This window comes from Corvus hawaiiensis, chromosome 1 (genome assembly GCF_020740725.1).
Source record: "Corvus hawaiiensis isolate bCorHaw1 chromosome 1, bCorHaw1.pri.cur, whole genome shotgun sequence".
NCBI classification, from domain to species: domain Eukaryota; kingdom Metazoa; phylum Chordata; class Aves; order Passeriformes; family Corvidae; genus Corvus; species Corvus hawaiiensis.
The window spans coordinates 60,963,216-60,977,197 of NC_063213.1; the positions used below are offsets into that span (position 1 = coordinate 60,963,216).

General features: G+C 39.3%; 1 protein-coding gene across 3 annotated transcripts in view; it reads left to right on the top strand.

Moving 5' to 3' along the window:
• Nucleotides 1-13,476, top strand: part of KIAA0319 (KIAA0319 ortholog) — a 58,314-nt gene extending 44,838 nt beyond the window's left edge. For 2 of the 3 annotated variants that reach the window (XM_048307527.1, XM_048307535.1), the window contains exons 15-21: nt 846-984; nt 2,184-2,343; nt 3,647-3,789; nt 4,744-4,866; nt 5,836-5,926; nt 7,457-7,548; nt 8,392-13,476. In XM_048307527.1, coding sequence (XP_048163484.1) covers nt 846-984; nt 2,184-2,343; nt 3,647-3,789; nt 4,744-4,866; nt 5,836-5,926; nt 7,457-7,548; nt 8,392-8,570 — 927 coding nt within the window. In that variant the 3' untranslated portion in view covers nt 8,571-13,476. The remainder of the gene's footprint in view (nt 1-845; nt 985-2,183; nt 2,344-3,646; nt 3,790-4,743; nt 4,867-5,835; nt 5,927-7,456; nt 7,549-8,391) is intronic. The other variant, XM_048307544.1, reaches the window with a different exon arrangement.
• Nucleotides 13,477-13,982: the final 506 nt, after the last annotated feature.

The following is a 13,982-nucleotide window of genomic DNA, read 5'->3' on the forward strand; positions in this document are numbered from 1 at the left end:
TAAGAGTAATTGATGATAATATGACAGTAATGTGTTTGAGAGAAAAGGATTATCTGAAATTCAGATATTCTAAAGGAGGAAGGGTCTGAGAGAGCAAGAAGTACAAATAAAGATTAAGGAATCCTGCCTGGTACCATATGAGGTAAAACTTTAAGGCAAAAATGGTGTTTGGCATTAGATGCTTAGGTACCTTCCTTCGCAGATGATGGTGAATAGCCTGGGGCATTAGGGCAGTGGATTCTACTCTCTGAGTGGGGCTAACAGGAGAAATACCTGATTATAAACTTCAGTTATTTGTCAGTTAATAAAACTGGGATAATTTTTTTCCCTTTTTGCAAGAAGTGTTGTGGACAGCTCTTTGCCCTCAGGAAGATAGTGGCAAATCAGCAAGTACTGGAAGAGGACAAAAAGCAAAATCATAAAAAAAGCTTCTAGAAGCAATTCACGTGAGTGTGTAAGAATGGAAGAGGTTTAGCTTAGATATAGCTGGCATTGTTGATAGTTGAAAATACATGAACTCCAAGGAGAGGAAATTAGGAGTTAAGACAGCAGAACTAGGGATACTGGAAAAACATTGAAAAATATTAATGTAGCTGTCTTGGATTTTCAAGCAGATGAGTTCTTCAGATTGTCAGCTCTTCTCTCTGGGGTATTTTTAATGAAAATATCCATAGTATGCAGACTGTCCCTTCCAAATTTCATTACTCTGCTATAAACTCTGGGTAGGTCACATTTGTCCCAAAAGTCAAAGCAAGAACACATACCATCATACCAGATAGCCGACTCGATAATGACACCTGCATCTTTCTCTGAGGATGTAACTATTCTGGACCTTGTTTTTGCAGGATGTGATCCATGGCTCAGACCACGAGGCAGTACTGCAGTTAACTAATCTGGTGGAAGGAACCTATACTTTCCACTTGAAAGTGACGGATGCTAAGGGAGACTCAGATGTTGATTCAGCAACTGTTGAAGTGCGGCCTGGTATGACAATTAAAAGGTCATCGACATGTTGTGAATACCACATCTGTGTTCTCCTTTTCACTTATTTATTTAGATGTTGATGAGAATCTCTCAAGTTAAAACACAGAGGAAACAGGTCTCTATTTTCCTAACTTCTTACTGTTCTCTGACTAGGCCCAAGTGTGTTAAAAGTTGACATCTGGATTCTTAACTACTACAGTCCCTGTAGTTGGCACCATAAGTAGATAACAACTATACTTACTGGTTAATATTTTCATTAGGCTTTTGTTGCTTCTCATTCACTGTAGGTTTTTTGTTTCTTTTTCTGGTTGTTAATTAGTTTGGCCAGTAGAAAGAGATAGGAGCTGACCATTAAATTTAAGTACAAATGTTTTTGTTTGATGGTTGAAACTGTGTTTTTTTTTGTTTTTCTTCTTTAATCCTGAAAGACAAAAAAAATCCTGAAAGAATTTCAGGGGGTTGTAAATGCAGGTGAAATAGCTAAAGGATGGAAGTTGAAGTGTCAGGAAGAGAGTGTGAAATCTTCGTCTGTCAGAGATACCTTGTTTGTCTGGCTCCTGGCAATGATTTTATTTCTGTTCCTTACTTTATTGTTGAATGTAGTCGTAGTAAATGGATTATGATTCTCATGGGATATCTGTGAAGTTTGTTTTGTTTGCAAGACACTCTAGAAGTTCAAGTACTATTTAACAGAACTCTCAGTTTGTAAGGGTAGGCAGGGTAAACATACCCAATACTTCTCAAATTAACCATCCTCATTTAGACTCACTCACAGTCTTGCATGCTTGCATACAAGTCCATCTTTGGCTCCCTTTTCCTGGGTGGTAGTCAGTAAGATAATTAGCAGTGAACTTGGTAATTGGACTCATGTAGTCCTTACCTCTGACTTTAAGATGGCAGCATTTAAGGGAACAGAAGTTGCTCTTCTGCACAGAAATGTGTAAATGCTGAAAGTGCACCCTGAAGTACTTTATTTGTATTGAAAAGATGGGTTGCTATCTCAGGACCCACTACGTTTATTTCAGAGAGAATGTGATGATATAGGCTAAGTACTTCTCTAAGTACATGAAAGAGTTGGCTTATCAGTAATATGGGTCTTATGCAGAAAACTACAGTATTAATAAATATTTTCAAGTAATGCATGTTGTACTGAAGGATCTGCCAGGCTCTGAAGGAATAGCATGTTCTTCTTCTGTCAGATCCCAAAAGGAGTGGTCTGGTGGAGCTGATCCTGCAGGTTGGAGTGGGACAGCTGAGTGAGCAGCAGAAGGACACTCTGGTGAGACAGCTGGCTGTATTGCTGAATGTTTTGGATTCAGATATCAAAGTTCAGAAGATACAAGCCTACTCAGATATAAGGTACAAAGATGTCCTGCTGTGCCAGGAGGACTTGTGATTTTCTTTGCCTCTCTCACAGCTCATAATTAGTTGCAAAATAATCTTTCCTAAGATGACAAAAAATGCTATACTTCTCAACAGAATATACTTTAAAAGGTGAATTTCTTCTGTGGTAGAAAACTGATGAAGCAAACTCTGTGGAGGCTCAGAACTGAAGTGTTTTGTTTAAAAAAAAAACCCCAATTTTTCTATATACCTTTTTTTTCCTTTAAAGAAAGTACATGCATATGTATTTCAGTGTCTTGTTCCATACAGTGCTTCTGTTTTTTCCAAATGCTGAATGGAGCAAGATAAACAGACTTTCTCACAGTGAAACATGTATTGCATTTCAAAATAAGGTTCCAGCTCTATTTGATCAAATCTATTTTATTCCCTCTTTTTTCTCCTACTTCTTCTCCGTGGTTTTGATGTTTGTAATATTTTATAAACATTTTCCCATATAACTGGTGGTGAAAATCCATTTTTTGCACAGAACACTCCACAGTGGATTCTCTTAAATGTGGTATTTTACTGTGAAGAAGAAATACGCCCTCTCCTTGGTGTAGAGTGCTAGAGATGGCTGTGCGTACCCAGAGAAACTTCTCAGCATGATTGGTAGAACCTGTTGACATGAGTTAGCTTTAAATTACTTCTTGTCAACTACTTGGTAATTTAAAACCCATTTTGGTGTTTATTTAGCTCTTGGGGAACCTCTTAAAATTTAAAAACACAGTTTGGAAAGTCTAGTATTTATAGCTATGATATTTTTGGTCAGAGCTTTTCAAATTAAAATGTTCCCTGAAGTGTGTAATACAGGGTGAGATCAACACCACCCAACTTAAAAGTTGTGGATGACGGGGCAGGAGGGCTTCCACATGAAGTACTCTGGGTCCTTTGCTTCTGAGCTTTTTCTCCTATTAAATACAATTTCCTAAAGTTAGTGAAATTGCTTCGGAGTGTTTTGTGACAGGCTCTACATGAGAGTGGAGAAAGCAAATGTATACATACTTCTTAAAGCAAAAGTCAGGAAGACCAAGGAGGGAATTATATTTGCTGTTATCCTCACCTGTCTTCTCTGAAACTGAGAAGCCAGAGAACTGCTAGTGCTTCCAGCTCAGAATGAAGATCAGTTGACTCCTCCACGGAGAGAGTTCCCTAATCTTTGTCAGTGGTGACATTGGCTTTCCAGAAACAAAAAAGACTAAAGGCTATATGCCTTTATTGCTGAATGCCTGACGAAAGTGATCTGTGACAGCAGTCCTGACCTTAGCTGTTCTTTCTGCAGCACCGCAGTTGTGTTCTACGTGCAGAACGGGCATCCTGCCACAGTGATCAAAGCATCAGATGTGTCACGGACTCTGCACGTGCAGCTTTTGAAGCAGAAAGCTGACTTCTTGCTTTTTAAAGTCCTACGAGTTGACACGGCTGGTACGTTTTGGATTGTGCTTGCTCATCTCGGAACTTTGCAGACGTTTGGCTAACATAGCACCTGGAAACACTGCATGAAGTCCTTCTGTCTGCCATCTGGTGTCTGGGCTTGGTGGGTGTAGCTTTACAGAAGATTATGTTGAGGACAGTACTTAAAATGCTTCGTGATTTGTGGTAGGTAGACTGGTCTGAGTTACTTTTAAAAGACATCATCTGTATCAGCAGGCAAAAGCACATCCTAATCTGGTCTGCATCAGGAAGGCCTGTGGAATGAGGATAAAGATACCCTACCTACTTACTGCCTTTTCTTAGAAGATGTGCAAAACTTAATATAGCCATAAAGTAGCTATGTTTCGTATCTCTGCTTCCTTCAGGGCTTTTAGAGTTCAGTAAATAGGTTTGTAATCTAACTTGTTCTTGTCTGCCTGTATCAAACAAAAGAGGTGATCGCTATGTTACCACCTAGTCTTCTAATCTTTGCAATGTACACAGGCTGCTGGGGTTTCCTATAATGAACTCTTTCTTTTGCCCAAAAAGATGCTTGAACTTCTAAGCTTATTTTAAGCTTCAATAGTAATGTCAACCCTTTATGATACGTAGGTATTACAGACATGACTTCTCCATAATTTAAAATCAGGACACAACAATTCAAATACAAAGAAAGTAAGCAAGCTCCAGTGATAAAATAGGTACTGATGGTATAGTAAATTCAGTCTTTGTTTACTGGTTGAAAAGGATTGTTGTCCTGTTATAAATATACTCTGATTACATTCTTTCTCCTCACAGCCAGCAGTCTGCTAAACTGTAGATCTATTTGACACATAGGCCCAAAGGAAAGGGAGTTTCAAAACATATCACAGTGTTATGAGCAGACACTTTGCCACCAATCTAGTCTTACATTAAGAGGGTGTATGACATTTACACAACTGACCCTATGTTTGGTTCTGTTCTTAGCCTGTCTTTTGAAATGCTCTGGACATGGGCACTGTGACCCCATAACAAAGCGCTGCATTTGCTACCAGCTGTGGATGGAAAACTTGATTCATCGTTATCTAAATGATGGAGAGAGTAATTGTGGTGAGTTTGGGTGTTGTGGGATATATTTCAAGAGTAACTTGTCGTCTTGTGAGACTGTTGATTATTTGTTCTCAGAACGGGGAATACTTAGGAGGTAGATGCTGAGAGAAGACTAAAACAGTCTGTGTTTTCCAGCCCAACAATACCTTTCTATAGAAAGATATTTGAATAATTTCCTGAAATGATGTCTTGACAGTAGTAGCCTAGATTTTAAAGAGAATCACTATTTGATGAAAAGAGTGTGAAAGCTTGGTAATGGGAAAGAGATTTTGCAACAATTTGGGGCCAGTTGGAGGGGCTGTTGAATAACGTTAAGCATTGCAAAGCTTTTGAGTAGGACTGTTGCAAAGCTGGAAAAGAGGCAGCAATTTCAATTTCTCTGAGTGGGCAGTTGATGCTGCTGTGCCAGAAGTATGGTCTGATCTAAGCAAAGAAAACATCAGTGTTCTGGACTGACCAATACTGACCTTTAGAACCTGGTAACACTGACAACTGTGAGTATACACATGTTGGAGTTCAATTTATTGCACATCTGTCTGTATCCTTTCCTGTTTTCCTGGATTTATAAATATAAATGTGCGAGTAGAAGGATCTACCTCTAATCAGCTCCTCTTCTAAAGCACTACTAAAATGCCAGACCCAGAGTATACATCCTCTGTTTATTTCAGTTAGGGAATGATAACTGAGGTGGTAACCGTGACCCTTTGCAGGACTGTCAGTTCCCACACAGACTTCAGGTATCTTGGGACGGTAAAAGGTATTTGAGAGGAAGAAAATTTTCTAATGTGCACTTCTAATCTTAAAGGCTAAAAATTTTTATGAATTCTTAAAAGAATATGATGGTCCTGAGTTTTCCTACATTCCTGTTGCCACTCCCCATTCCTCAGGATTGGTTTTTTTAATAGAGTTGTATTAGAAGTTATTCTCTTCATATGACCTTAAAAAGCACTGTTGTGTTTCTTTTTTCAGAGTGGAGTATACTCTATGTGACTGTATCTGTTTTTATTTTGATTGTGGTCGTGGTAGGGCTTACCTGGTTCTGCATCTGCTGCTGCAAAAGGTACATGATTTGTGTTTCTTTTTGATGGGGTATATGCAAAAATTGCACACAACCGCCACATTTTAGTCCAGTCCATAGCACTAAATCACTGAGCTCATTTTGGACATGTGAGGAGCTTCCTATATCTGTTTCTGTAGACACACACTTCTTTTGAAAAAAGGAGTATCCATTTGTGTGTCTGTGCTCTTCTGCATTATGAAAACCAAAAAGTTAATATTGCAGTACCCTTCACATTAAGTGATAATTAATGTTAAAATGCTGAGAGTATACTGCAGATCTTCAGTCTCCTACTGAGTCCTGCAGGTACTCCATACTAAGAAAAAAAGGCACACCCTGAAGGTCACTGATGTAGGAATGTTCTAGGCCATGGGAAAGGATCTGCTCCCAGTCTCGTGTCTCCCTTGGACAGGAAGGGTGGGTGGCTGGGCTGCATGTGGCTTTCAGGCAAGGAGTACTGTAGTGATCTCAGTCATGCAGACTTCTTGCTTCCCCTTTCCTTAAACAGGAACACTCATACTACTGAATGTTGTTTCCCTCTCTGCCTCCCCTCCAGTCTTTCCTAGTGAGCTGATAAGAAATTCTCTTTCAAGTGACAAGCCCCTGCAAGTTCTGTCAGTAGAGCAAGTGTTTTTGCTGCAGCTCAAACAGCTCAGCAAATAGATAGCTTGTTCAGGTGTTAGCAAAAATAAAATGCCATCAAAATCTTTCTGGATTTTCATCTTTTTCTAGGGTGTCTTTACAGTATGTAAAGGATGTGTGGGAGTCGATACCGATTTTATTTTTATGGTTGAAGGAACAGTGCTGTTAGTAGAAAACTTTAAATAGTAAAGTGTGTCCCATTCCACCTCCACAGTGTGGTGTGGAGCCTCACAGGCTTGTGTATATTGGATGATTATTTGAGGGATTTTTAATGAGTTCAGCTGCTTCTGTCCTTTGTCCTCATGTGGCTTGTGTCTGAGAGTGAGGGCTGGTTGATACAAATTCCTGTGGAAAAGAGGAGGGAATTACTGCACAGGACAGAACAGCAAGAGATTCCCTTTGCCTTGTGGAAACTGCATGAAAAAGACAGTGTAGACTCAAGATTTGGCTGGAGATTTGGAGCTTTTAAAAACTTTGAGTTGCCAGATGAACGCTATAGAAGATCATGGAAGGGAGGCCAAGGCTGGTTGTTGCTGTAATGCTGGCTGAGTAGTAAGGTGGCTTCTCCACTGTGAACTGTGGGGGCATATGAATATATTCATCTACCGTGTCTATAGTTACTATGTTGGAATTGAACAAACTGTGGCTTAGGAGAGCAAATCAATCTGCCTTGCTTTCTTCATCTTTCCATATCAGAGAGCAAATAAACTATACTGTCTTGTCCATATTGTGCAGCTGCCTTATTCAGGTACAAACTGGAACTATTTTTAAGTAGAGGTGAGAAAGTACAATGATGTTCTGTATATAGGGGTATGTGTATGCAAAGGAAGGGGAAGCAGATTTATGTGCGTATGTGAGAATTAAATGTCTTTTTGGTAACTATCTTTTTAGCAGGAAGAGGACAAAGATAAGAAAGAAAACAAAATACACCATCCTAGATAACATAGATGAGCAGGAGAGGATGGAGCTACGGCCCAAATATGGTAAGTGCTATACAGCAACCTGGGAACTCATCCACTAGGCGTGCAGCTGGTGTGTCTGAATTGATTCTTGTAGGCAGCATGAGCCCAGAAGCAGGCCTACAAGTTTGGGAATGGCAGAGACAAACAGACAATGAAGTCGTTGGGGGAGAATCAGTTAATTTCTTTAATAAAGCCTTGGGCTCAGCCTCTGCTCTGAGCTTCAGTTTATCTTAATTTAGAACATTTAATTGCCCCACAGATTTTCTCCATGTAAGCCTTCCTCCTCTTTAGCACATGCTTTAATTTGGAGCTGTTTTGCTGCACAGCAGTTCCCTCCTCAACCACAAGTGCCCTGTTAGACATCAGTAGACTTCAGCTGCTGTTTATGTATCTTTTAATTTACCTGACTTCCAGTTTTTAGCACAGGAAATGTTCAAATCCAAGGAAACAAAATCATTCTGAGAAATTGCTGCCCTAGAAAGATGGAGATAATGTTTCTGTAGAAACCATGACGTTTCATTGCCACTCATGTTAATAAGGTTGTTGAGTGGACAGACTGATTTCCAGATTCAAGCTATTAAAAATTCATTGGGTGTGTACTAAGATAATCCAGTTGTTTCAAATTTAAATACATATATTCATATTTCAGAGTCATAAACTGATGGGCCTGCAATGAAGCAATAAGAGTATCTGAAATGGTATATGATACTTCCTAAGCCAGTTTTTGTATTGGTGTATGCTGTTACATTGCACTGCAGAGAATATTTTCACTTACCTTTCATATCACAGCAGGGGAGAAGATGGTTAGATGTTACTAAAAACCCAAACCTTTCTAATGAATTTGTTTTGTTTTTTCATTGTCAGGTATAAAACACAGAAGTACAGAACACAACTCCAGTCTGATGGTCTCTGAATCAGAGTTTGACAGTGATCAGGACACTATCTTCAGCAGAGAAAAGATTGAAAGAGAGAATTCTAGAACACTTATAAATGGATCCATCAGAAATGGAGTTTCCTTCAACTACAGCTCCAAAGACAGATAACTGAATGAGGGTAAAAGCACAGAACACACTGGTGCAACACATCTGAAACATGTTGGCCCACCTCTGTTTTTCCAGAACCAAAAGATTCCTAAAATGTCAACTAATTGCAGATTAAAGAGTAAATTTCTAGAACAGGTAGGGGAAGGCAGAAGGAAGGAGAAAGGATTAGATGGTCAGCTAACTCCTCTTGTCACCATCATAGGAATAAGAAAAAGCACATCTTATTTCTAGCATGTTCTGTGCTGAATGTTTGAACTTCAGAAGGCCTTTTTTTCTAAATCACTGCTACAAAACTAGCCAGGGCTGTTCTGCTACAAACTATGGTAACTAACAATGGCATACAGATTCATATGTGCTCCTAATGCTGTCTTTGAGAAGTGGTGTGATTTACAACAGCAAAAGCCAAAATAGATGAAGTTCCTTACAACTATAGAGAGCAATATGTGGCCACAGGCTCCATCTTAATTTTCAGTTTAGGACAGAAACACGAAGAGCATTTTTAGTGCAGTGTCTTTATCCAGCTGTACTCTGTGACTTCCTTTCCTAGGTTAGTGTTCATCGGGTGAAAACTTTCTTGTTTTCAGAGAAAGTTAACAACTAGCGATTGCACTGGATCAGCTGTAATGTAACATGATATATCTGTGTCCTGTAGGATGCAACATTCCCACTATTCACATAGGAGGTGTGGTTTCTGCAGGGAATTCTAGCCTTAGGTTGCTTCTGTAATGACCTATTGCTTTGGCTCTGCCATGTCCATCCAGGAAACTGTAGCAGGATGGACTTGGTGTGATGCACCTTCAGAAGCATTTTGAGCATCCCAAACAACCTTTTTAGATCACTTTGAGGAGCTCTGGACCTTTTAAGACTGAATGCTCAGCTGAGTTTTCATCTGTCAGCATCAAGCACTCAATTAAAGAATGCGCCAGGCACTTGTGTAGTGAAATGTTTGTGGAGAATACCCTTGTGGAGCTGGACGTTCATTGTACCTTCATTGTCGTGGTAATCAGTACTGAGCAATACTTTAGCTTGAACATGAGATTTTTTTGACTTTTTCCTCTCTGGCTATTCAGTGACTGGATGTGTTGGCCTAAAGAGATCCTTTTATGTCTTTGGCAAGGGTAGGTGTATTGCAGTTCTGACATTCTTGCTCACAATCTGGATAATTTCTTCACAGCCTGCTTGTTAGGCTTTGAAATCATGTCCCCGGTACTGCTTTTGAAACCCCTAACTGAAGACCAGACTTTTATACATAGTCGTCACTTGTAGTGAGTAGTACTGTTTAGCCATGACATCAGCTTTTCCTGGGGGTCCTCTACTGATGTACTGGAGTCTTGGGCTGAGACGGAGGAATGATGTGTTTTGATGGAGAAAACATTCCTCTGGGAGCATTTTTGAAGAATTTTTTTAAAAATGTTTTAGGGTTTTTTGGGTTTTTTGTTTTGTTTTTTTTAATCCAGTGGAAGAGAACCCATTATCAGAGGATGGAGCAGTATAGAGATCAAGGGGAGCAGTTTAGAAGGGTCAGGGAAGGGATACAGCCCATCTCCATCATGAGGAATAATGTAGTAGAGAATTTTGGGGCTTCATCCTTTCTTAGAAGTCTGACACAACAGAGTAGCTGGGTTGAACACTGTAGCTTCTCTGCTTCTCTTCGTAATGGACTTGGCAACAGTCAGAACCATCTAGGCTGGAAGAAATCAGTGGTCAAAAGTTGCAGCAACATAGCATGCTCATAACTTGTTTCTTACCTTTGATTCTCAAGTGCAGTCAGCAACAGTCCCTAAGGCTACTAATGCAGTAATGAGGAGTATTTACCTTGTGTCCAGCCCTGCATTTTTCTGGAGATCTTTGTGGGGCTGCAGGAGTCATTGTGGTGGGAGAGGCTGTGAAGAGCTAAAAAGGGCTAATACAGGTGTTGTCCATGTTTTTCCCATACGCACCAGCGAAGTGCAGTATGAATGGTATGATTTGCTTTCTTCAGAAACCAAGTTTCAACTCTGTGTATGGGGGTTTTAGGCTATTTCTTGCAACAAATCTGGTTTATCACACTCTTCCTCTTCTTGAGAGTGTGTGTGTATATGTGTATATATATATATATTTTTTTAAATAACTTCATCAACAAAAGCAAGGTCAGCTTCTGATGTCTTTCAGTTCCTGCTCCATATGTGTTAACATGATAAAAGCAGTGTTCACTTTAAAGCGTTCCTGAAAAAAGTTAAAGCCCACTCAAAATACTAATTTATTTCTTTCCTTTGAAATCCAGATGTTGGGCTTAATCCATTCTGAACAACTTCACAGAATGTTCTAGCAGGAATTATTCTCTTGGAAACATGCATTTTTAAACAAGCAAATAAGTTGCTTAAACAATTTCAAGTTTATATGTGCTGTGCTGCCATTGATGCTTCTGTAAATTCTGTCTCCAGTGTGCCTTTATCTTGAAGCTTGCCTTCTAGGACATGTCAGTGCAGTCAGCAGCATCTGTCAGTTTTGTGAAATTAGTGACTTACATCTTTTGGGTTTATTTTATGTTTTTAAAGCCAGTGCTGAAGCCTAGGATGTTGTTCTTCCAAGGTATTAAATTACCTTTTTCTTTTTTTCAAAACAAAAAAACCCCACCAAAATGAAAAACTGATTCTCTAGTAAAACAACTCCAGGAGTCATAAACCTTCATTCCTTAATGCTGCAGAATTTCCAGGACTGTTCCCCTGCCCATGGATGCACACTGGTGGGCTCAGATCTTTGGATCACTGGTAAGTTCATGTGCCATGAGAACGTATGCATGATTTGGCTAAGTATTTCTCACTCTAACAAATAAGAAGTATTAGACCAATTTCTCATTGTATAAGGCCCTAGCAAGTGGAAGCTGCTTGGTAAATTCAGTTCTCTAGATGATACTTTGATATCTTTGTTGCTAATAGTATTTTAGCTATGTTTTCAAAGTTGAATATAGTTTAAATTTTTCAGCTGCTGCTGAATTCTACTAGTTTGATTATTCTACCTGCTTGGGAAGAGAAGTTATGCCTCTCACCATAAGACCAGGCTTGCTTTTAATATATGGAACTTGCACAGAAGCTGGCTCTGTGAATTTGTGGTATCACATTTGTGTCACTTGGCCAAGCATGTTTGTGTCAGGAATTTAGGAGAGACTATAGCAAGGCTTGTATCTTGATTCAGTATAATTGTTATTTCTAGAACTACTGCTTTCTTGCAGAATGTCAGGTCATACCATGAATGAAAGGGTCAGAAAACTGGCTGTAACAGTGCAAGCATATTGGCAGAATTTAGATTCTAACCCTTTGGTTTGGGTTATTATAGGTTAAAAGCAGATTCTCAGTCCCCGCGTTTACTTCTGCACACAGTTTTCCTTCACATACAGAAAGAGTACTGGCAGCTGATTTGTGAAATAGGGATAGGGCTATTCCCAAAAGACTCATCTGCACTGAAAAGCAGAGGAGACTAGATAGAGCTTGTCCTGTGTGGCTCAGAATCTGCTGAAAATAAAGAATAGTTCAGTTTGGCACTGCTAAGATACTGCCTTTTGTTACAGGCAGTCAGTGTGGTGATATTTGCAGTGCCTCGTTGCCTTGAAGTGTAAGCGCTGGATTTTCACTTGCATCATGGTTTTACACACACAAGCAGGGATTGTCCAGCTATGTAAAAGGACTGCATTTGTTTGCATTTTAAGGAAGGAGTATATTTTGGAAAAAAACTTCCTAAGCATTAAACAGGTTCAGTACCCAAGTGTAGTATTCAATGCAGTACATACACAGCATGAAACTGCCATGGCTGCGAACAGGTAATTGTCTTGTGGATTTAATTTTCCTAACCGAAACTGTACTGCAGTATGAAACAAAATTTACCTTGGCAAATCTGTTGAGATCCACACCCAAATTATCTGTCCTATGGTTCAACCTGTCATATTAAGTAGAGAAAACAAAGCAAAATGCAAACTGTCTTATTACAGAGATTTGTTTATTTGCATAGGGGAAAAAAGGTTATTCTTGTTCCATATGTAAGAATAGATGATCAACTCTGTCCTTTTAGGTAAACAGTCTTACTCTCCCTTTGTCAGATGTATCAGATAAAAGTTCTGTTCAAGCATCTGTTCTGTGCTGTCAGCTGTTGGCTTATATGATGTCAGTTTTCCTTTCCTTGGTCTCCTTTGGGCAAAGAGAAGTCCACACACATGCAAGGAACTTAACAGTGAGAGAGTGAGTGTAGACGTGTTCTCTGTGCTGGTGCAAACTTTCCTTAGATAGTCTGATGTTCTTGAAATAATTGAGTTCCTAGGCAAACATTCTATTCCTGCTTTTAACCTCAAGTGAAACTAGTTTTGCCCCCTGGTATACCAGTAACAGGCAGTAGTCAGGTGGAGCTTTGGGAAGGTAGTAATAAAATGACAGTAAATGTAGTCTTCTGCCATTTAGGTGAGGTTTGAGAGAGGAAAATGTTCCTCCAGGAGAACGGAAACAGGATAGAGGTGAATTAGTTTCTTAATGTCAGTTATTGCTTATCAGGGATCCCTAACTTGAATACTAATCCCATACTTCTGCAGCAAAGAAAAACCCATTTTATGTACCTTTTATATCCTGAACTCCCCAAGGCAGAAATACAAAGGGAAATACAAAGTTTAGAAATAAAATTTTAAGGAGGAGGCAACAAAGGCAAACAATTTTTGCACAGGCTATGAATCAGGTGCAGATGAGCTGTACATGTGTATTTTGTCTCTGTATGAAAGCACTTCTCCCTGTGGGTGGATGGGTGAGCTATTACAGAATTTATATTAGGAATCTGTTTCTAGAAAATGTTATTTATTGCAAATGCTATTGTATTGTAACTGGAACAATTTCTGAGCTGAAATTACTACATTTATGTAACTATTAATAAAGTTTTCTCTTTCCTTTTAGAAGCTTGTCACTCTTTTAAGCATGGTACTCTGTGTTGGACTCAACACTCAGGCTAGGCTAATAGACATATGTTGTCTACCGGAGCTTGTCTGTACTGAAACATAAAAGCAGTGCAGTAGCTGATTCCTTCCCTTTCTACTGACAGAAGCATCTTTTTTCTAGAGAATTCAGTACATCAGAGAGCAGGAAAAGAGTAATTTACTGCACTTCACAGTAAGTTTTCATGTGGTGCTTGTCCTTACTTGGTTTAATTGGCTGTGTGTAAGTAATCACCAGCTGTCATGCCAAGTGTGGTGGTTTCACAGGTTTTGTGGCTTACTCTGTAACAGATTCCATACTTGAGTCAGCTGCTTAGCGATAATGAGAGATACAGGTTTGCAATATAACTAAAATATGCTGTTAGAGAGGGGTAGGTTATGCTGCTTGTTTCTGAACTGGAAAAGAAAAATCCTTCCATTGCTGTGTATTAAGTTTGTGCTAAATAGTGATAATAAAAGGTGCTATG